This window comes from Balaenoptera musculus, chromosome 18, assembly GCF_009873245.2.
Source record: "Balaenoptera musculus isolate JJ_BM4_2016_0621 chromosome 18, mBalMus1.pri.v3, whole genome shotgun sequence".
In the NCBI taxonomy this organism is placed as follows: Eukaryota; Metazoa; Chordata; class Mammalia; order Artiodactyla; family Balaenopteridae; genus Balaenoptera; species Balaenoptera musculus.
Window position 1 is genome coordinate 25,555,819 of NC_045802.1, and position 23,293 is coordinate 25,579,111.

Below are 23,293 nucleotides of genomic sequence, written 5' to 3' on the forward strand. Positions count from 1 at the left end.
TAGTTAAATATAGACCTCTGGTGACAATAGGTCAAACTTAAAATCCCACTAGACAAGTATACCCATTAAAAACAACAACCTTTATTTTAGTGCTTTTATAAACCCTTTACTCGGTAAATTTCAGATTGACATTTCCTTTGATACTACTTATAGTACATGCATAAAATTTCAGTTCATCTATTATTAGAATAGAGAATAGAGAAAATGATTGAATCATAGCATATTATTTACATGGAAATCTTTCTATAATAATTAAGTTAGTAAAAAGACTACAATTGAATAAAGACCAAATTTTACCTTTTCTGTATTGTAATATAAAGATTTCAAAGTAGTAAACAAGGGTGGGCAGCCTTTACTGAAGTTAACCCTCAGGAACTTATCCATTAGTTCTCTAAATTTTTCACCTAGAAACAAAAGTGTACTTTGTTATACTTCGACTGATGCAAACAGTTTACAAAATTATTTCATAAATAAAAATAAAACTCCTTCAGAAACAATGATTCCCCTATCCAATGTTTAAACCCAAAAAGTCAGTCAGCATTATCTGTTACCGCCAAAAAGCATAACAACAAATATCTCGGTTCGGTTGGCAAGTGTATTTTCCCTAGATGTAGATTCAAAATATCTTCAAGGAACACTTCAAAAGATAGGTAAACAAAATGACTGTGCAGCTTTGAGGAAAAGTAACCTACTATCTATTCTGAATACAGTCCCGATAGGAAGTACCTTTCCTAATCTCACTGACCAGCAGAGGCTCAATCCTACTAACTCAATCCTACATCTCAGAAGGCACTCTGCAAACTATATAAGGATTCTACTGTAACCAGCACTATATTTAAGTAGCAGTCAAAATATCTTTTTAAACACTAACACGGTATTTACAAATGTTTTCCGAATCAACTAGTGATTTACTTCAACAGTCATTCATTCCACAATCATCTAATCAAGCACCTACTATGTGCCGGGCATTGTTCCAGGTATCCAGGATATAGCCGTGATTAAAACAAAAAAATTTTTTTTAATTCTGCCCTCATGGAAATTATTAACATTCTAGTGGGTGAGATAGACAATAAGTAAAATAACATCCATAAGACATCAGACAGAGCCCTGAGGCATGCTAACATTAGAATTAAATAAATACCCTATTTGTAACATCAAGTAAATAAATCTCCTATTATTGCTAAACCCTTACCAAAAAGTTTCAGCGTCACTTTTTAAAAGCAGAAAAAATTGAAAAAAATTAATTATAAATACAAAAGCTCTAACTTTTTGACAATAAGGGTTAATATGTAAGGACATGGATTTGCCCACTCAAAAGAAAAAAAAAAGATACATATATGTCATGAATGTTTTAAGCTAAAGTAAGACTACTGAAATGACCTTTCTTAAGGTTTCTTTATGTATCACATTTTACCAAAATACTCAACAACCCAAGTGGTTATTTTTATTTGTTGTGACTGACACTACTGAACAAAACATGCATACTCAACATATTGCAGATGTCATAAAAATTAAGAGGAGAAATTTAAATTTTATTGAGTGAAAATTTTATCTAATATTTGTTACCTCAACTTACTACGAAGACTGTTTTCAGATGATCTCTAATCTTTATAACAGAGTAAGTGCTGGAAAGATTTGATCTCTAAAACTATTCTTGAATTTTAAGGAAGTAATCATGTATATTCAACCCAGAGTGGTATTTTGTGTTCCTTCGGTATACTCTGTATATAATCTTTTGAAAATCACAGATTATCAAGATTGCACAAAATTTCACTCTGGGTTAAATATACATCATTACTTCCTTAAAAATCAAAAAGTTTCAGAGATCAAATCTTTCCAGCACTTCCTCTGATATAAAGCAAAGGTTAACAGTATTGTGGCAGGCAGTCAGGGATGTTGTTGCTTACTTCGTGTGTGACACTGTCCACTAAAAACCTCAATTTCTCCACTGTAAGATGCCGGTAACACCACCAGCCTCAAGAGTACTCTTTCATGACTCACACAAGATGAAAAGTATATAGCATAAGCACACAGTAACCACTCAATAAATGTTGTCTATCATTTACACCTTGACATCTGACAGCTATTGTGTTTCTATAGTTAAGTTTCCACATTTGCTATCATCTACTGAGAAAACATGCATTTTACCTTCATGTCAGAGGCTACTCTGAACTCCTCTTCAACTTTCTCAATCTATTCAGATCATACTGGCAATTTTACTTAAAAGACAATGTACTCAGCTCTCAAGTATCCACTACATTGAAAGCCTCTTCTCCCATTAAACTTTTATTTCAACTGTGCAGCTAGCTATGATAAAGAATGAGGAAGGTCTTATATACTGATATAGGACCGAACTCCAGATACAGAGTTAAGTGAAAAGGAAAACAAGGTGCAGAACAATCTATGTTACTTTTGTACAAAAGGGGGAGGAAAAAGGAAAACTATACATAAACCCTCAAACACATACTTTTGCTTGTATATGCACAATGTATTTCTGGAAGAGTTAAACCATCTACTAGTAACAGTGGCTGTCTCTGGGGAAGTAAACTTGGTGGCCAGAGGACAGAGACACAGAAAAGACTTTTCAGTTAAAATCTGTTTTGCACCCTTTTATTCAGAACTGTATGAATGCACTGTCTAAACCAGAAGGCTACCCAGCTACTCAACTGCTCAGTCACACACTATATCCCAAAATTACTTACTATTTACCCATCTCAAAATTTTTTTCTTTACATATAAGAAAAACGGTTTCACAAAAATAAATAACCTCCCTTCTTCCTAACTATTTTAAAATAATTCTTTAGTACCCCCATAGTCTTTCCTTTAGGGGGTAAAAAAAAAAGCTATCAATCATTATGTGCCTGACTCAGCCATAAAAAGGAACGAAATTGGGTCATTTGTAGAGACGTGGATGGATCTAGAGACTGTCATACAGAGTGAAGTAAGTCAGAAAGGAAAAAACAAATATCGTATATTAATGCATATATGTGGAACCTAGAAAAATGGTACAGATGAACCGGTCTGCAGGGCAGAAATAGAGACACAGATGTAGAGAACAAACATATGGACACCAAGGGGGGAAGTGGGGAGGGGCTGGTGGTGGTGGGATGAACTGGGAGATTGGGATTAACATATATACACTAATATGTATAAAATGCATAACTGATAAGAACCTGCTGTATAAAAAAATAAATAAAATTCTAAAATTTAAAAAAAAATCATTATGTGCCTGTTTAGCACTGCAGCTTGTAAAACAAGTTATCTGACTACAGAGATGCTATGCTAATTCTTCACTAAATGTAGTACAGATTCACATAAAAATTGATATCCCAAAACCCACCACTAAAATAATGAACATAAACAGCAAGATCAGACTGTATCTGATAACCTGGGAATTTACTCTAAATAATGGTGCATGTTCTCACTACAGAAAAGAAATGATAATCATGTGACCTAATGGAGGTGTTAGCTAACACTACAGTGATAATAATATTGGAATATATAAATGTATCAATCAATACACCGTACACCTTAAACTTAAACATTGTATGTCAACTATATCTCAATAAAAAATAAAAACAATCCAATGAAACAAAAATAAAATAGGAGCAAAATGTGATTAGCATTCTCGTTTAATACTCTGGATTATCTCCTTCCCTCTTTCTCCCTCCTTGGCCAGTGAAGACTAATAGATCACGATGAATTAAACTAGTTATTTTGAAAATTACTGTTTTCACAGCACTTAATATTTCAGGCTGTTGCAGAATCTCCCCAGGACTTTGGCTGTTCACTAATCTGTAGGTAATAAACCTTTTTATCTAAAAACCAGTAAGCCTTTTTCAAAACTTGCATTCTCAAATTCCATCATGTTTCTTGAAAAAGATCTTATTGCCTTTGATAATGCTAAGATACCTTTCTTATTACACATAAAAATATTTCTAAACAGGCAAAAAAACTTCATGAAGTATTCAGCTGTTGCAAAGGTACAATTAAGTAGTTGCACAATTTTATATATGGTCCCCAGAGCTTTGTAAATACATGTATGTTAGAACCTCAAATGATGCTGACCTTGAAGCCCAAGCCATCAAGACCCCTCAACTGAGGCCTAGCTTGTAAAAAGATCCTTTTAACATTTCAAAGACAATGTCCTAGAGGGTCCAGAATGATTCCACTTTAACCTAAATCACACTTCACATTCAACAACTGGCTCCAGGTTATCTTTCAGTAACAATATACTTCCTACCTTATACACAAAAGGCCACCTATGGTATGATTCTAATTATACAAAATGTCCAAAACCAGCAAGTCCACAGGTACAGAAAGTTAGGTTAGTGGTTGCCTGGTTCAGGGGTTGGGGGCTGGGAGTGACTGCTAATGGACATGAGTTTTCTTTTTGGAGTGACGAAAATTTCCTGAAACCTGGGAGTGATGATGGTTGTGCAACTCCCTGAGCACATTAAAACATGGAGTTGCACACTTTAAAAAGTGAATTTTATGGTATGTGAGTTATATTTCAACAGGCTGTTATTTTTTTTAAAAAGGAGATACAGAAATGTGAGCTCGAGCATCTTCCAGAAAACGCTTTTACTAGGGAAATGCTCCTCTCTGCACAGTACATCCCACTTTGGAAATTCACAACTCATATACTGAAAGTTCTAGGAAGTCCTGCAGAAGCCTGATTGTTGTGTTTAACCAAAAGTTTCCCAAACTCATGTGACTGAAGAACATCTCAGTACACAGGCGTCCTCCCCACCAAGCCTATTAACATCCACTGGGACTTAATGTTCCCTGGAAAACATTAGGAAATCTGCCTACTTCCCAAAGCCGAAACAAAACAGGGAGGATCAGAATACTATTCATCATTTACACAAATGAAAGGCACTATTTATTTATTTTTAAATAAATTTGTATCTACTGTCTAATCCAATACACTTCTAAGAGGTATTTCATGTATTTTTAAAGTCAGTCAAATAAAAAGCTTTTAATTTCCATTAATCTTTTGATAAAAAGAAAATAACACAATTACTTAAACAAATATTTCCATTCTAAATGAGAATTCATTAGAAAATATACTCCCCCCCTCGCCCCATGCCTAGAATAGAGATTTTTAAGTTATACTAGCATTCTAGGGTCTGACTTGTATCAAAAGACATGCCAGAAGTCCCAATAAATAATTCATAATATATAGCACTTACAACTAAAAATAAAAGATGACTTTAAGAAAAAGGCACAATTTTGCATAAAATCATCAACAAAGTCATTAACTGAAGAGCTAATATACTCTTTACCTCCTATAAGCTCAATAGCAAATGAGTTCAGCTACATGCTACAACTCAGGTCAAGGTCATGAATATACTATTGTTCAAACAGAAGCAAATCATAGAATACATATCACAGTGCTCCAATTTACATAAAGTACAAATGCAGGGTTTCCTTTTTATTTCTAGGGATACAAAATACATGGAGCTCTACAAAAACAATAGCATGATAAAAGGCAAATTTCAAGAATGCAATCAACTCTGAGGAGAGAGGGCCTTGCACAGCATTGGTGATATTCTTTAACACTGTGGTGGGCACAAAGAGCTCACAACTCTTTCTTTGAATTTATGTCCTAAAAGGAAGATCTAGAATGTCAAAACTTCTACCACTTAAATCACAATACCTCGCATATAATTTGTCATCAATTCTAAGGAATTTAATTTACCTTCTAAATACGCTGTTTACTTTTTAAAGTCACATAAGAAAAACAATTTTATATAAATAACTTCTGACACTTAAAACCAACATAAAGCTAACAACGTAAATACTCTTAACAACATATGCATAACAAATAAATAACTGATCTCGCCCACCCCCAAGACTGGTGTAGATGTAAACTCTATTCCAGAAACAAGCTTTTAAAATGTGAATGGGGTTGAGTAATTTCAACAAGTAATTATTAGTGTTACAAAAGATATCCTAATATTACCTGGGACAAGATTCAAAGGTAATCTTCTAGGTGAAATTGCTCTGGGGTGCTGCTTACTAATTTCTTCATAAATTTGAAGCCTCTCTTCTAAAGTGCCTATTATCAGTAAATATGCGTCAGATTCAAAGCATCAAAACTTTTATCTATGATAAAATGCTAATAAACTTTAAAAATTATGTTATAAATTAAAAATCACATTATCAGTATTAAAGCTGCTCTCAATTTTTGTCAGAATGACATTAAAAACTCTGTGGCAATGAAATAATCACTAAATCACCATTTTAAACCCAAAGTCCAGAGAAAACCAAAATTTCACCACAACAGAGTCTACATCCAACTCTAATCATATACACACAAGACAGACTCAAGATACACTGCACTTCTCTGATATTCCTGCATGCACAACCCACGAAAAAGAAAATGTTCCTTATAACGTATCTTACATAAATCCTCTACCCCAATATAACCCACATAAACCCAACAAAAGTCTATAACGCCTATTGATAGGCTTAAAGAAGCAGTAGTTTTAGGGTCATGAATGCAATATTTTAAAAGATGAACTAAGTTGCTAAGGAGGTTTGACACTTAAAATCTTCAATGAAACTCTATTACAAAGAACTCCATTAGTTCATATCCCTGTCCAGGTACCAAAAAAAAGAACCCCATTAGAACAGACTTTTAAAGTGGCAATTACTTCTCCCAAAGATTATGATATAAAATATACTTCTAAAAGAAAGTTGTATCTTCCCTGTCAAGACCAACCTAATTTTATAGTACTAAATACAGAATCTATATGTAAACTACAGTAACAATCTGCAGAATCGGATCTGGGTCTAGTTTTTTATTCTAAAATAATATCCTGCATAATTTACAAAGAGAGATCACATGCATTATTTTACATAAGCAATAAGATAATTTACAGTAGAATTTTTAAGAAAAAGCAAACCCATTTTTAAACTATAAGGTTCTAGGTGGATTTTAATTCAGACCACAGAAATATAATTATTATAAAAATAACCCTTGGTGCTAGCAATCAAGCCACAGTAAATGTAGTGTTCAGTATCAAGATTATAAACACAGCACTTTAAAAAGTAAAGTCCGATTTTGTTTAGACTCCTTCCTTCCCCCAATAATACATTCTGGAGCTCCAATGTGGTTTAATTTTAAAAACTGGGATATGTGAAAAATTATTTTCACGTTCTGTTAATGATTTGGAGACTTCATGAAATATTAAGGACCCTTATACTAAAATTTACAAGAAGCCTATTGCATATTTTTAAAAAGCAGTTCTCATATTTACACCTAATCTTAGAGAATGAGACAAACTATGAGTATAAAAAACATTTTCCCACTACCAGATAAAACAAGTCTTATAAATGTAGTTACACTGAGACAAAAACCAAACCATTTCAATGCCCCATTTGAAGTCACAAGTTGGAGCTCCAGAACCTACCATGGGGGAGAAAAGGTCCTAAGGAACCTAAAAAACGAATTCGTTTTATAATCAATATATTTTATAGTAAGCATGGATCCTGATATATGGAACATATTACATTCATTTTACTAAAGCAGTTAAGGGATTAACATGCCAGTAACTGGTAGTTTAAAGAAAAATCAGTTATCTCACATTTCCAACCTGCAGACACATGACTTTTGTCCTGTTTTTTTTTTTTTAAAGACAGACTATTGATCTAATCAATATTTTAATTTTCATTATTTTCTTAAAAACAATTATTTAAGGAACTTTAATAATTTGTGATATTAAATTTTAAATACACACAGAAAACCTGGATTCATGTATACAAGTGATTAAGATACAACAAATAAATTTTTCTCATAGCTCTTCCTACTATTAATGAATATGGGTAGCTACCTACTTACCATACTTTTTAAATTTAAAAATTCTGCTGTTTCAACACCTTCAAGTTTCATAATTATTTCATATTAGTTTCATAATTATTTCAGCCATATACTTACTTACCCATGACTAAATATGATTTTAGCAATATTAACTGCTCCTAAAGATATTTAATTATGAGAATATTAGGGAAAATTTAGAATAATATTCTAGATTTCTGAAAAGAGTCAAGGTTATCAAATTTCAAAAGAAGATGTATACAATTTATTCTACACAAATTAGCCTAGTTTGAAAGTAAAAGAATTGTTTTTATGCTGATGCTATATACGACATACTCTCAGCAACATTTCTTTGGCCCAATTCTTATTCTTAGAGATTGACACTAACAGTCCTCTTATTCTTTAAAAATACTAAACAATTATGACATTTCCCAGAAGGGGAATGCCCATTTTCTTCCCCACCACTCTAGTTAGTGTAAATTAGTAACATTTTAATGGATCAAGAAACCTAAAATAATCTGTAAGCATTTATCACTTAAATATAAAAATATCTGAATTCATTTTCACTCCCATGTTTAACCTGTAATTTTCCTAAATGGAAACATGAATGCTAAAACTAAAAATATGCATCCTCAAATATTCTTACAACTTTATATTTTACTATACTTCAAACACTAGCTAAGGGCTTCCCTGGTGGCACAGTGGTTGAGAATCTGCCTGCCAATGCAGGGGACATGGGTTCGAGCCCTGGTCCGGGAAGATGCCACATGCCGCGGAGCAACTAAGCCCGTGCATCACAACTACTAAGCCTGCACTCTAGAGCCCACGAGCCACAACTACTGAAGCCCGCACACCTAGAGTCTGTGCTCCGCAACAAGAGAAGCCCCTGCTCACCACAACTAGAGAAAAAGCCCACGCGCAGCAATGAAGACCCAACACAGCCAAAAATAAATTAATTAATTAAAAAAAAAAAAACACTAGCTAAGAGAAGGTAGGAGAAAAATCATTACATACTAAGTTGTAGAGCTTTTTCCAAGCCTTCATAATAACACCAATTTTCTGCATTCCGATCAATCAAGTTTTTGAATACTTCGCTCGCTTCTTTTAATCGTCCCAATTTCAACAGCATTTCCCCTAAAATTAAGTTTAAATGTCACATTCATTTTGCTTAAACATTAAATACCTTTCTAATCCCAGAGATTTCACTAAGCATTATTAGTATAATAGATGTTTATGAAAGACAACTGTACGGTGCTTCCCTTTAGGGCTTGTTGCAGTTTAAATAACTAAACATAGATTAATTCACAGCTTGTCTTCAGAAATGAACCTTCATTTACACATTCTATTATACTAACATTCATTTTTGGCTCCCTCCCACACCATATATATGATATTAACTTGTTAGTAAAAAATCTTTGTATTATGCACATTTTTGTACACCCTTTAAAGTAACTAAAGTTACCTTATATATAGATTGGTAAATAATTCTAATGAAATATCCCTGCCTTCCTACTGCAAGATTTTTAATGTACTTTTCCTAATCAATTCTTATGTTAAACAATTCTCCATTCAATTCTCTTACTGTCCTTTCCAGGTCACTAAAACTGGAGAAGTTTAACTCACAAAACAATAACACTAAATACCACTTCACAGCAAGAAACTACACAAACCATGTTTACATGTGGGTCACCTCTAAGACTCAATTCCTTTTACTAAGCCATACAAATTGAAAGTGGGTATGGGAAATGAGAATCTAAATTTCTCAGATAGGGACTTCCCTGGCGGTCCAGTGGTTAAGACTCCATACTTCCACTGCAGGGAGCACGGGTTCAATCCCTTGTTGGGGAACTAAGATCCTGCAAGCCGCACGGCGCAGCCAAAATAAATAAATAACGAACTTCTCAGATAAAATGGAAAGTACACCTAATCAAGATAAAAGGCAGAATCTCAAAAAATGTATCTCAACTTTCTATCCCTAAGCTTTCCCATTCCCTACAGAATCTGTTTCAAACAACCCTTTGAAATGTCTTCAGTCATACATACTATCTCAGCTTTCATCATCATCATATTACAGTAATTATTATATATATCATTTTACTATTTATTTTATTATATTGTATATTACTCAAGCTCTACAGTAAGACCAACAAGGTGTAACTACCAGTTTTACCACTTTCTAGCTCTATGACTTTGAATAACTTACAAAACTTCCAATTTCCATTTCCTTACCTGCAAAATATCAACTACATCAGTCTGTTTTTACGATAATCAACTGAAATAATGTACTTAAAATGGTCAGCACACTACTTGGTACAAAGTGAACACACATAAACATTTACTAGTTAAAACCATAAACAGTACGTTAAACTATACTTGAATTCAAAAAATAATAAAAGGAGAAAAAAAAAGAACTATGATCGTGCCCCATTCCTCCACAAGAGTAGAGGATAGCAGTTAAAAGGACTCATGAAAAGACATGAAAGAACCTTAAATGCATATTGCTAAGTGAAAGAAGCCAATCTGAAAAGGCTACATACTGTATGGTTCCACCTCTAATACATTCTGTAAAAAGCACAACTATGGAGACAGTAAAAGGATTACTGGTTGCCAAGGGTTGGGGGTAAGGAGAAACAGGCAGAGCAGAGGATTTTTAGGGCAGTGAAACTACTCTGTATGATACTACAATGGTAGTATGTAAAATGTCATCATACATTTTTTAAAACCTAGAGGGTATACAACACCAAGAGTGAACCCAAATGTAAACTACAGGCTTGGGGGGAGAGGGGGTGTGGGTAGGAGGAATTGTGCATGCGCAGGGACAGAGGGTATATAGGAGATCTTTGTACCTTCCACTCAGTTTTGCTGTGAACCTAGAACTGCTCTAAAAAATAAAGTCTATTTAAATTTAAAAAAAAAAAGGAAAGGCTCTGAAGTCAGAAAGATATTTTTAGAAATTAACTCTACCTCCTGAAAGACTGGGGGCAACTTGGGCAAGTCCTTAACCTCTCTTAGTTTCTTCAAATATAAAAAGGGACAATAAGTAATACCCATGTTAGAGGTGCTAAAAAATTAAGTGAAATTAAGCAGTTTAAGCAATTACCATACTGTGAAACACAGAAGAGTAAATAAACCTTAGCTAGTATTTTTAAGCTTTAGAAGTCCTGCAACTACATGAGATTTTAGTTTTAAACTAATTATTTATTTAGATGGACATTCTATTTAATACGGTGTTGCTCAGGAAATGGGTAATTGATGAGCAAAGCTATGTATAAAAAAGAAAATTTGTTTGACTTTGTTGAAAAACATTCTTAAACTATTTCTCAGAATCCTGTCTTCTTAATTAGCCCATAATGAAAATAAATGAATCTTGCTTTCATGAGGATCCCAAGTGTCATTTACTCTTCTCATTTTACTATATATGGAGATAAATACTGGGGGAGGGGGTTGAATATGAAGGCAGTATAACATACTGCTTAAGAAAATGGAATCTGGAGTCAAAATCCCTGCACCCAAATCCAGCACTACCCAGATTACTTAGCTGTGTGACTCTGGGCAAGTCACTTACCTCTCTGTTCCTCAGTTCCTGATCTCTAAAATGGATGTAACAACTACATCATAGGGTTGTTATGAAGAGTACATTAATTTTATTATTAAGCCATTACATTAATTAATAATGGCTTAATAATAAAGTATTTAGAACATTGCCTGATATATAGTAAGTCTCATTTAAGTGTTCGGACATAATAAAGTATATAGGTTTTATTCTTTTCTTTAATTGAGGCCAATAAAAAAGGAAAAGCAGTTCAACTTACCTTTAATTTCTTCCACCAAAAGTTTATCACATATCTGTTTCTCATATGTTTCTATATGTTCCAAAGATTCCTGAAATAGATCTGCCTCCCTCATCACTTGATTCTGGTACAGTATCAGTTCACTATATTCATAGTCTATTTTGTTGGGAGGAACCTGAAAAAAATAACCAAATTATCTTACTTATATAATAATATAAAGCAGTTACAGATCTTTAATTTAATTGCTTTCTCAGGACAGTCATTCACACAGACTTTAAAAAGCAACCCACAAGCAGTTACAAATAGAAGAGTGATTAACAGCAAAGAAGATTAATATATTCTTTAAAACAAATAAAGGAGTGGGGACTTCTGCCTACAGCAAAGTGAAGAGGTTAGCAAATCCTATTACCAAAGGAAAGTATAAAAATGATTAAATTCCTAAAGAATCTTCCAAAAAAAACTACTAGAACCCATAAAGGAGTTTAGCAAGGTGACAAAATACAAGATCAATATATGAAAATCAATTATACTTCTATATACTAGGAATGAACAACCTGAAAATGAAATTAAAATAATTTTCAAAATAGCATCAAAATGAAAAAACATTCAGGAATAAATTTAAGAAACAAGACCCATATACCAAAGAATACTCAATCTTTTTTTGACTCTATATTTATTCTCCCCAAATTGATCTAAAAATTCAATGCAATCCCTATCAAACTCTCAGCAAGCTTTCAGAAACTGATAAGCTGATGCTAAAATTCAAATGGAAATAAAAGGAACCCTGCATGGACAAAAGAATCTTAAAAAGAAAAACAAAGTAAGAAGACATGTACTTCAAATTTCAAACATCCTTTAAAGTTACAGTAATCAAGACAGTGTGGTTGGTACTGGCATAAGGATACACATACAGATCAATGGAACAGAATACAAGGTTCAGAAATTAGCCCTTATAATCTGGTCAACCGATTTTCAACAGATGTGCCAAGACAATTCAACAGGGACAGGTTAGTCTTTTCAACAAATGATGGTGGGACAATTTAATATCCATATGCAAAAACCTTAGACACATACTTCATACCATTTACAAAAATTAACTCAAAATGGACCACAGACCTAAATGTGAGCGCTATAAACGATAAAAGAAACCTTAGAAGAATAAGAGAAAATCTTTGTGACCCTTTGCATAGAAGAAAAAACAGGTAAATTGGACTTCAACAAAATTATAAACTTTCCTCTTCAAAAGACACCATTAATAACATAAAAATACAAGTTACAGACTAGGAGAAAATATTTGCAAATGATCTATCTGATAAAGAACTTGTATTGAGAATATTCAAGAAACTCTTACAACTCAGCTGTAAGACAAATAACCCAACTAAAAAATGGGCACAAGAGTTGAATAGACATTTCATCAAAGAAGAAATATAAATGGCTAATAAGAACATGATAAAATGCTCAATAGCATTAGTTGTTAGAAAAATGCAGAGAAACAACTAAAACAGATACTACTACATATCCACCAAGATGGCTATCATCAAAAAATTGGACAGTTAACAGGTGTGGGGATGGGTAGAAACTGGAATTCTCACACATTGCTAGTAGGAATGTAAAATGGTTCAGCCACGTAGGAAGACAACTGGGCAGTTTATCAAAAAGTTAAATATATACTTACCATATAACCAAGTAATTTCATTCCTAGGTATCTACCCAAAAGAAATAAAAACATATGTCCACACAAAAACTTATGCACAAATGTTCATAGCAGCATTATTCATAACAACTAAAACTAAAAACAATATATATGTCCATCAATTAATGAATGGATAAACAAAGTGTTATCCATAGACCACAGTGTATCCCTATAATGATGAAACAGTATTCAGCATTAAAAAGGAATGAACCACTAATACATGCTCTAATACAGGTGAGTCTCAAAAGCATTCTGAATAAAAGAATTCAGAGAGAAAACACTGCATTTGATTGCCTTTATTCGAAGTTTCCAAAAAGGGCAAATCTATAGAGACAAAAAGCAGATCAGTGGTTGGCTGCGGATGAGTGGAAACTGACAAATGGGCACAAAAGAACTTCTTGGGGGTGACGAAACATTCTAAAACTGGACTGTGGTAATGACTACATGACTATAAATTTACAAAAAAAATCTTTGAGATGTACAACTAAAATGGGCAAATTTTATGGCACGTATTATACCTCAAAAAAGCCTTATACCTCTTAATTATACTTATTATTACAAAAAATAAGAAAATTCCACACACCTAATTTTAACCATCAAATTGCAATAACACTGTATTTAAAATGAAAGAGTGTTTATCAAACCCCAGTGAATATGGTACAGTACACCCTCTTATGGCAAGGACTTGATTCCTGGATAAAGACAAAGAACTAGTCTCAATACAGAATTCTCTAGTTCGCAGTAAAAAGCTAAGAATCTAAGTAAACATGATGAACTTACCACACTCCCTTATGAGAATAAAAATAATAGAGGATTTAAAAATATATTAACCTATGAAAATAGAACATACGAGATTTCAACAAACTTCTGGGAAATGGAAAGCAAATGAAGAATAAGGGATCAAGTAAAACAGAAGAAGCTAAAGCCTGCAGTAGCTATACAGAGGAAATCTTTAGGCAGGGTGGCTATCTGCCCTGGAAAACACCAAACAGGGTCAGGATTCTGAAATGACAAGTAAACAGAGGGTGCGGGAACGAGAAATGGGGCTCAAGATTAAAGGATTAACTGAAAGGCTGACCCTGACCCCATTTCCATCAACTCAGCAGCCAAATCCTTGTTTAAAATATTACCCTGTAACCAGGCATCCATCCCACTCAAAGAGTCAAGAGCTCTTCTTCAAAGAAAGCAGATAGTCCCAGAGAACTGGATGCTAAGGCGGGGGGGCGGGGGGAGATATTCACTGCAGCATTATTCACAATAGTCAAGATATGGAAACAACCTAAGTGTCCATCAACAAATGAATGGATAAAGATGTGATATATATATACAACAGAATAATATTCAGCCATGAAAAACAAGGAATTCCTGCCATTTGCTGGCTTAAGACACAAAAGTATAAGTATATTCCCTAATGTTATAAAGGTAACACTTAAAGAACCAGAAATATTCATACAACTATTATCAGGAGAATGGGGAAGAGACGGTGAGGTGACATAAAAGAACTATATACTGCTCTATTGTAGCAAAAACCATAGAGAATGCCTAAAATACATATAAAAAGTTGAACGTGCATTATTTAATCATATGGCGGGCTGTGTTTTTCCATGTCTTCTCTGAACTAGACTCTGGATAGCAAGGCAGGGACAGAAAGGTAGAATAGGGGACTGTTATCATGTGTACCCTGCAACGAGAATTACTGGATAAATGAAGAGAAAAAAAAGTCTACCACTCTAGCAGGTAAAATTAGTTTGGCTATCATTCTAAAAAAACAGTACCTTGCTTTTAGGGTAATGTGTCAAAAGAAAAAGTTTTCATCAGGAAAATCCAAAGAGGATGATGTCAGGAAAACCGGGAGAGTCAAGAAAGAACTCCAAAACTTCACCTCTCCAAAAGAGCGAGGGAAGAACTGGCAAAAACTGTCAGACTCACCTTTTTCAGAACTCTGGAAATTAACCAAAGGCTTACAGCACATCTGGGGAGCATTTATTGAAGAAAACAGCTAGATCTTGGTAAGACCAGTGAGTTTTGTGTCATTTTAACTTGCCCTAATCCTATCCAGTGCTCTCCAGCTACACAGTAGCCTTGAAAAATAAGCTTGTATTCCCAGAGCAGCTTGACAGCCACCAGTGAGAACAATAAAGCTGGAGCTCTTTCAAAGCCTCATTCCCAAAGAACTGTAATTAACTGACCTATCTGTTGGTTCACTGCAAGCCTCCAAGTACAAGCCTAACTCAGAGCTTGCCCAGAGCAAAAAAGCATTGGGGGGAAGGGAAGGGCCAAAAGTGCTTATTAAAAGTGATTACAGGCATGTGTTTTACCTTTACAGTGCCTGAAAGACAGCTAACAGTCAGGGCAAACAACAGACTAAACAAAAACCTTAAAGTAAAAGCTGGGAAATGTGATGTCCATAGGGGCTTTGAAAAGTCACACACACGTACAGAGTTACGCATATGTTCAAGAAAGACCTGAGAAAGCCCTAAACTCTCACCTCTTGCTGACCTTGAGACTCTGACCTTTCACCTTAAGAGGCGAAAGCTAAGGTAGAGTTGTAAACTGCCTGGCTGAGTGCTAAAGCATACATACACCAACACACCCACAGAGAAATTTAACAAAACTACAAGTTGGCTCTTTGACAAGATCTACAAAATTGACAAACCTTTAGCTGGAATGACCAAGAAAGAAAGAGAGAAGACTACTAAAATTGAGAATAAAAGCAGGGACATTACCACAAACCCTACAAAAATAAAAAGGATTATAAAGGACTATTATGAAAAGTTGCATGCCAACAAATTAGATTACCTAGATGAAATGGACCAATATTTACATAAGAACTAACACCATCCATCACAAACTCTTTCAAAAGAGGGAACACTTCCCAACTCATGCCATGAGGCCAGACACAGACATCAAAAGAAAAGTACAGATAATATCTCTTATTCCAATATCCCTCACTAATAGTCAAAGAAACACAAATTAAAAGAATAATGAGGGAATTCCCTGGTGGTCCAGTGGTTAGGACTTGGAACTTTCACTGCTGAGGGCCCAGGTTCAATCTCTGGTCAGGGAACTAAGATCCCGCAAGCCATGCGGCACAGCCAAAAAATAAATAAATAAATAAAAATTAAAAAAAAAAATAATGAGATAAACTTCTTCACATCCAGAAGAATGGAAAAAATAATAAAGCTGACATCAAGTGTCAGTAAGGATATAGGCAAACAATAACCATAAAACCTTGCTAGCGGGCATGTAAATTAGTACAGGTGCTTCAAATTAGTAAAACTAAACACACAGAGCCACAACTCTGCAATTCCAGTTTTAGGTATAAACTGAAGAGGAACTCACAAATGTGGCTAATGAAACAGCAGACAAGAATATTCACTGCAGCACTAATTTTTAATACAGACAAAGTAGAGTAGATTAACTTTAGCTTATTTATATAACAACACCAAACAGCAGTTTAAAATGGATAAACTAGTCAACATGTATCAACATAGATATCTCAAGAAATGTTGAATTTTAAAAACTACATGTCATTAATGTAAAATTTTAAATATACAAAATAATAGTTTGTAACTTTCATGGACTTACTTAAACATAATGTAAACATGACTAGAAATGATCTATACCAATTTCAGAATAGTGGCTACCTCTAGGGAGGGATGTGGGAGGACTTCAGCTGTTTCTGTAACATTTCTTTAAAAAATAATTAAATCTGGAGCAATTACGGCAAAATGTTAACATCTTTTTAATTTCTCTTGTGATACACAGTATATTTTTTGTATTTTTCTATTTTACACACATATTAAAATGTATTTATTAACATATTTATATAAAATATAAAGCAATATATATTAGAGAAATAATTCCCATAGTCACAAAACTATTTTTATTCTCATGTATTCTTTTCTTGATTCATTTGAATATTGCTGAAATTATAGTATACAAAAATCTTTATATTATTTATTTTGTATAAAGAATTCTTTGTTTTGGGCTTCCCTGGTGGCGCAGTGGTTGAGAATCTGCCTGCCAATGCAGGGGACACGGGTTCGAGCCCTGGTCTGGGAAGATCCCATATGCCGCGGAGCAACTAGGCCCGTGAACCACAATTACTGAGCCTGCGCGTCTGGAGCCTGTGCTCCGCAACAAGAGAGGCCACGATAGTGAGAGGCCCGCGCACCGCGATGAAGAGTGGCCCCCACTTGCCGCAACTAGAGAAAGCCCTCGCACAGAAATGAAGACCCAACACAGCCATAAATAATAAATAAATAAATTAAAAAAAAAAAAAGAATTCTTTGTTTTAACTTCTTCCAATTATTTCAAAAATTTTTCAAGTTCTTCCATAGGTCTGAAAGACTAATTCATGCTTGGGGGTGGAGGCAATATAGAAGTTAACTATTTTAGTTTATGAAGGCAGAAGAAAATGTTAAAATGCAGTTCTTACTTGCTGAGTTTGTCTAAATTCTTCCAATAGTTTTAGTGCCATATCATAATCTTTCAGTAAGTGGTATGCAATAGCATATCCAATCCAGGATGCACGTTGTGTTGGGCGCAACTGAAGAAGCTGATATCTCGTCTCCTTTAAAAAAAAAAATTCCTTTAAAATTTTTTTCACTTTCTTAAGTTTCTCTAAAATATAATTCATCACAGAGTTTTAAGAAAAAATACCTTTAATTCCTTTCTAATGAATTCAATGAACAAACATCTCTGAACTCCAAAATAAAACAGAAATACTTTTTATGTTCCTGATCTAAACTTAAGTTCTAGAATACCCTGTAATGTAATGTCCTTGGGGTCAATGTTTTTAGACTGCCTTATAAAATTACCTTTATATAATGAGAATTTCTTCTGGTAACTAAACATCTCAGAAGAGAGACTAAGATAGCTTTTTATGAAACTAGAGTTTACTGTTTATAATATTGTTATATGAAACCACAACATATTGTACATTATTATTATAGGCCCCAGAGATAGGATGGACACAGCCAGGGAAAACACTCAAACATCTGACTGGACTTTTCTAGCAGAAACACCACTGCTGCTACTCTAAGACAGTTCAATATCTACAACATTAGGGAGAAAACACCAGAAATTCCACCATGGCTGCTCCAGAAGAATCAAGATACCTTCAGACCAGCAGAAAATCTAACCTCCCTACACAGCTCCTCATAGCTCGTATCTGCCTCCAACTTTTAGGCAAGTGCAACTTTGCTTGGCCAAACACGGTCTCATGAAGAACACTAGCTGCAATGAGTTTTGAAAATGTAATGTTTAGCTTCTGTGACTCTGTTGTTGGAATGGGTGCCGTCCATCCACGGTACATGCCACAAGGAGAACCATGATCAGATCTTTTTAAAAAAAAGATATCTTCAACAAAACAACTTAGACAATATCACTCCTCTACATTCATGTGTAAATGTCTGCTCCTTTTAGGCATATGGCATTAAGCTCTACCAGTGTATCACCCTTACTTTCACTGTTGCTTCTCTGTCACTCCCCCACTTCATTAAAGTCTGACTCAGTTTTCATCTCTCTACCAAATTCTGCCATTATTCTGGGCAAATGCAACACTGTGGATCACCTATCCAATAACCTATCTTCTTAGATCCACGATTTCCTCATCTACAATGATCTCTACCCCACTTCAGGGACCCACTTCCACCACCACACCCTAGACCTTACTGCCACCCAGAAATCATAAATTCAGATACTCACTCTGGCTACAGCTCCTATGCTGCCAACACTGTCACTCAGTGACCTTCCTGCCCTTGTTCTTGGGCATCACCAGTACCTCTAGTTCCTTGAATCCTTCACTTCTAACCACCAGTTCTTTTATCTTCATTTATTTCACTACCCCTCCTAGCAACCAGTCTCTCACCATTACTAATTTCTTTACTTAATTTCTAAAGATAACTGATTTTAACTCTCACCAAACTTAGGCTGCTAAGTCCTAATGAAGAAAAATCACACAATCGTGATGAATGGTACCATTATTAAGCTCAGCAGAACCCTTGAAACGTCTGCAAAAATCTATGCAAAGACTTACATGGCAGTAGAAGGACAACAGTAAAAAAGTAAATGAAAAAAGCCTTATCTAAACAGAACTGTTAAGAGTTGGTAGCCTCCTTCACATGAGAAAGTAAGATAATTCCATTTTGGACATACTGAATTTAGGAAACTAAGTGGAGTAAGCACATGGAGATGCCCAGAGTTGAAGATAACAGTGTGAAGAGGCCTGGGACTACATTTATGGCAATCCTCACAATATTTTGTATTTTCTAACCCATAATGAAGAAAGCTAATTAATCTCCACATTTAGATTTTAATTATAAAAGCTCTGTTTACCAAATTTGTAAATATCAAGCCCACAAAGAATATAGTACAGCATTAGCACATAGGTGATATTCTAGCTTTTCAAAAAGCATTAAATGAGGGACTTCCCTGGTGGTGCAGTGGTTAAGAATCCACCTGCCAATGCAGGGGACACGGGTTCAAGCCCTGGTCCAGGAAGAGCCCACATGCCACGGATCAACTAAGCCCACGAGCCACCCACAACTACTGAGCCTGTGCGCCACAACTACTGAAGCTCGTGTGCTCTAGGGCCCGCATGCTGCAACTACTGAGCCCACGTGCCTAGAGCCCATGCTCCACAACAAGAGAAGCCACCACAATGAGAAGCCCGCGCACCTCAACAAACAGTAGCCCCCGCTTGCCACAACTAGAGAAAGCCCGCACAGAGCAATGAAGACCCAACGCAGCCAAGAATTTTTTAAAAATTAAATAAGTAAAAAACCATAAAATGAATAAACTAGTTATCCTTTTTTGATGATCAAGTATGCACTTCCAGGGACTTCCCTGGTGGCACAGTGGTTAAGAATCCGCCTGCCAATTCAGCAGACACGGGTTCAATCCTTGGTCCAGGAAGATCCCACATGCTGCAGAGCAACCAAGCCAGTGCGCTACGACTACTGAGCCTGCGCTCTAGAGCCCGCGAGCCACAACTACTGAGCCCACGCACCACGACTACTGAAGCCCACGCGCTTAGAACCCATGCTCCACAACAACAGAAGCCACCGCAATGAGAAGCCTGCACACCGCCAATGAAGAGAAGTCCCTGCTCGCCGCAACTAGAGAAAGCCCGCACACAGCAATGAAAACCCAATGCAGCCAAGAATAAATTAATTAGTTAATTAATTTTTTTAAGAAGTATGCAGTTCCACTACTATTATTGGAAGGAAGATCCAAAGTGACTTTTCCCTTCTACTACAGACTGTAATGAACAATCAAGTCTACACGATCTTGTCTTAAGTTCACCTCATTCTGAATTCACATGCTTTTAAACTATATCTATTGTAAAAACATGTACATTTAAGACTAAAGTACTTACTCGATAACCTTCAAGGTCTCTCATTTGGATCTGTAACAGAGAGAGATCCCTCAAAATTTGCAGATTATCTTTATCTAATTTGAGGGCATTTCGGTAACACTTAATAGCTTCATCATACTTCTTATCAGAACGCTGCAAGAGTCCATATACATGCCAACCTATTAAGTTAAGGAAACAGACATTCACAGATACTAGAATACACTATGCTACATGTCTAATAGAAAGCTTACCTTAACAAAATGGTATTTTGTTTGGGATTTACTTCAGAATGATCTGGCATCAGAGGGAGAGGGAAAGTAAGCAGGTGATAAAATATGAAACCAGATCAGCCTTGATTGACAACTGTTAAATTATTGAAGCTAGGTGATAGGCAGATAGCGGTGCATTATTCTATTCTATTTTTGTACATGTCTGAAATTTTCCATAATATATTTTTAAGTAACCTGAGAAAATTATTGGTAAAAATTCTTCACGTTGCCTACCTCCATCCCCTCACTTTCCTATGCCAGCACCTCAACACTCACTTATTCTCAAGCCCTATGTATGGAAACAGAATATATACAAAAATTGCAATTATCTTTTAAAACAAGTATATATTCAATCAATTATAAAACAACATGTAACCATCAGTTAATTCACTAGTGATATTAAAGACCACAAAAATTAAGTTTTTATTTAATGTAAAGTCGTCTTAGGATATCTTGGAGCCAAAAGACTATCATACTTACATGCCCTCTCTCTTCGCTCTGGGGTAAGCACTGGGATAAAGAAATAAGTATTTAGTATTTTGAGAGAACCCTAAGCTAAATATGTAAAAACACCACTAAGACTACTGATGTTCAATACTGGCCAATAGCTAGATGATTTAAATGTTAAAAATTAAGATACAAGGGTAATATGTGAAAAGGTTTTAAGTATATAAATACGTAAGACAGAGATTAAAACAATTTCAAAGATCCATCCCTAAAGAATATTTTTGTTTTTTTAACAAACTGGGATACTAGTCAATGAAAAATACGATTATAAGTACGCAGTGAAGTAACAGCTAAGTCCCTGTGCAACAGAAACCAAGCTGAAGAATCAATATAATATTTCATACTAAATAAAATCTATTTTACATCAAGTTGCTTCTGAATTTTTCTCCTAAAATTTCTAAAGGGAAGTTTAAGGAACTTTTAAGGAACACAAGTTTTACTATACAGGTAAGTACTATACAGGTAAGTCATTATTTGGAACGAGGAAAGTATCACTCAGTTTATGGATGTATAGGAAAAAAATGGGTTTTAAATCACATATAATTATTAGTTACTATTCTCTCACACTAAGCACAACTGCAGTAAATATACAGTGCATAGTAATTCTCTTTAAAATACTCCAATAAACAAAAAAATAAGAAGTAGGGAGCAGATGAAACTAATATTAAAAATGTTGATAATTATTGAAACTTGATAATGGGTACATAAAGTTCACTACATTCACTCTTCCATATAGTTTTAAACTTTTTCATAGTGAAGTTTTTTTTTAATTTGAGTTAGAAAAAACTCATAAATGGAAAATACATAAATGAAATTAAACTATTCAACTACTGCAAAAGGATACAGACATGACTCTTGACATCATTACGAAGTCCTTTACGAACAAATTCATACGCCTCTTCTTTTTTTCCTAAACAGTTCAATGTTAATCCTTTCATAGCCAAAGTCTCTGAAAAATATTTTTAACCTCTATTTACACATGAAAAATTCAAATTATTCTCTTAGCACTATTTTAATATCTGAGCTCTACCAATACTTACATTATTCATCCTTTTAATCCTATAGTTAGAAGAATTTCTCTCCAAATAAAAAAAGTAAAAGTATATTTATGTATGTGCTTAAAGCTTAGCCCAAGTCCTTTTCTGAAATTCCTCAGGCTGGGACTGAGTTGGTAAAATGCTTTCTGCCTTTCTGAAGACTCTATAAAGGTGGTTAAGATTATTCTGCTGAAAAAAGGTAACACAGCAGGGTCCTGAGTCCTGTTGAGTTAAATCTACTGCAACAGACCTCAGCTTTCACCTGAGATCAATCCTACTAAGAATCAAATCATCTGATTTATACCCCACAAAATCATTCAATCTACCTTAAAGGGATGTACACAATTTAAAAATCACCTTACTCATTATTGGAACAGACTTCATTTTTGGCTGCAAGTTTATTCCAACGAATCCCACTTAGGCTAATTAACATCAGTTTGCATTTGAAAAGCACGACACTGGACTATGGGAGTGGCAACCCAAGAATATGTTGAAGGTAGTTAATCAAAGATTGTTTAGAATGAAATAATTCTCTGAATAATCCACAAGAAGGGACTTAGACAAGAACGATGGTTTTCAAACTGATCTCTATGGACTATGGTTTTCAGAACGGGTGATCCAGCAGTCCAGGCCCCTATGACCAAACATCTTATTTTATCTGTTTTTACATAATGAATTTCCCCACGAGCTCCCATTTGGATAAGGGTTCCACTGCTAAACAGCTTGAAAACAAGCTTTAATTTCTAAAATTCTATGAAATTACTTCTGTCCATTGCCTTCAAAGAATGTTTTAAGTGTTATTAGAAAG

At 34.7% G+C, this 23,293-nt stretch overlaps 1 protein-coding gene across 10 annotated transcripts in view; it reads right to left on the reverse strand.

The window, feature by feature from the left end:
* NAA16 (N-alpha-acetyltransferase 16, NatA auxiliary subunit) overlaps window positions 1-23,293 on the reverse strand; it is a 68,583-nt gene that overhangs the window by 40,306 nt on the left and 4,984 nt on the right. For 3 of the 10 annotated variants that reach the window (XR_005017168.1, XR_005017169.1, XM_036831270.1), the window contains exons 3-9: window positions 22,293-22,397; window positions 20,694-20,851; window positions 17,751-17,885; window positions 11,638-11,791; window positions 8,840-8,959; window positions 5,969-6,064; window positions 298-404 (exon numbers count right to left, since the gene is read on the reverse strand). Coding sequence is in view for 8 of the 10 variants with exons in the window: in XM_036831270.1 (XP_036687165.1) it covers window positions 298-404; window positions 5,969-6,064; window positions 8,840-8,959; window positions 11,638-11,791; window positions 17,751-17,885; window positions 20,694-20,851; window positions 22,293-22,397 (875 nt within the window). In the remaining 2 variants the exon portion in view is untranslated. Of the gene's footprint in view, window positions 1-297; window positions 405-5,968; window positions 6,065-8,839; window positions 8,960-11,637; window positions 11,792-13,291; window positions 13,323-17,750; window positions 17,886-20,693; window positions 20,852-21,421; window positions 22,267-22,292; window positions 22,398-23,293 lie in introns of those variants that run through there. The other 7 variants (XM_036831273.1, XM_036831272.1, XM_036831271.1 and 4 more) reach the window with 7 other exon arrangements.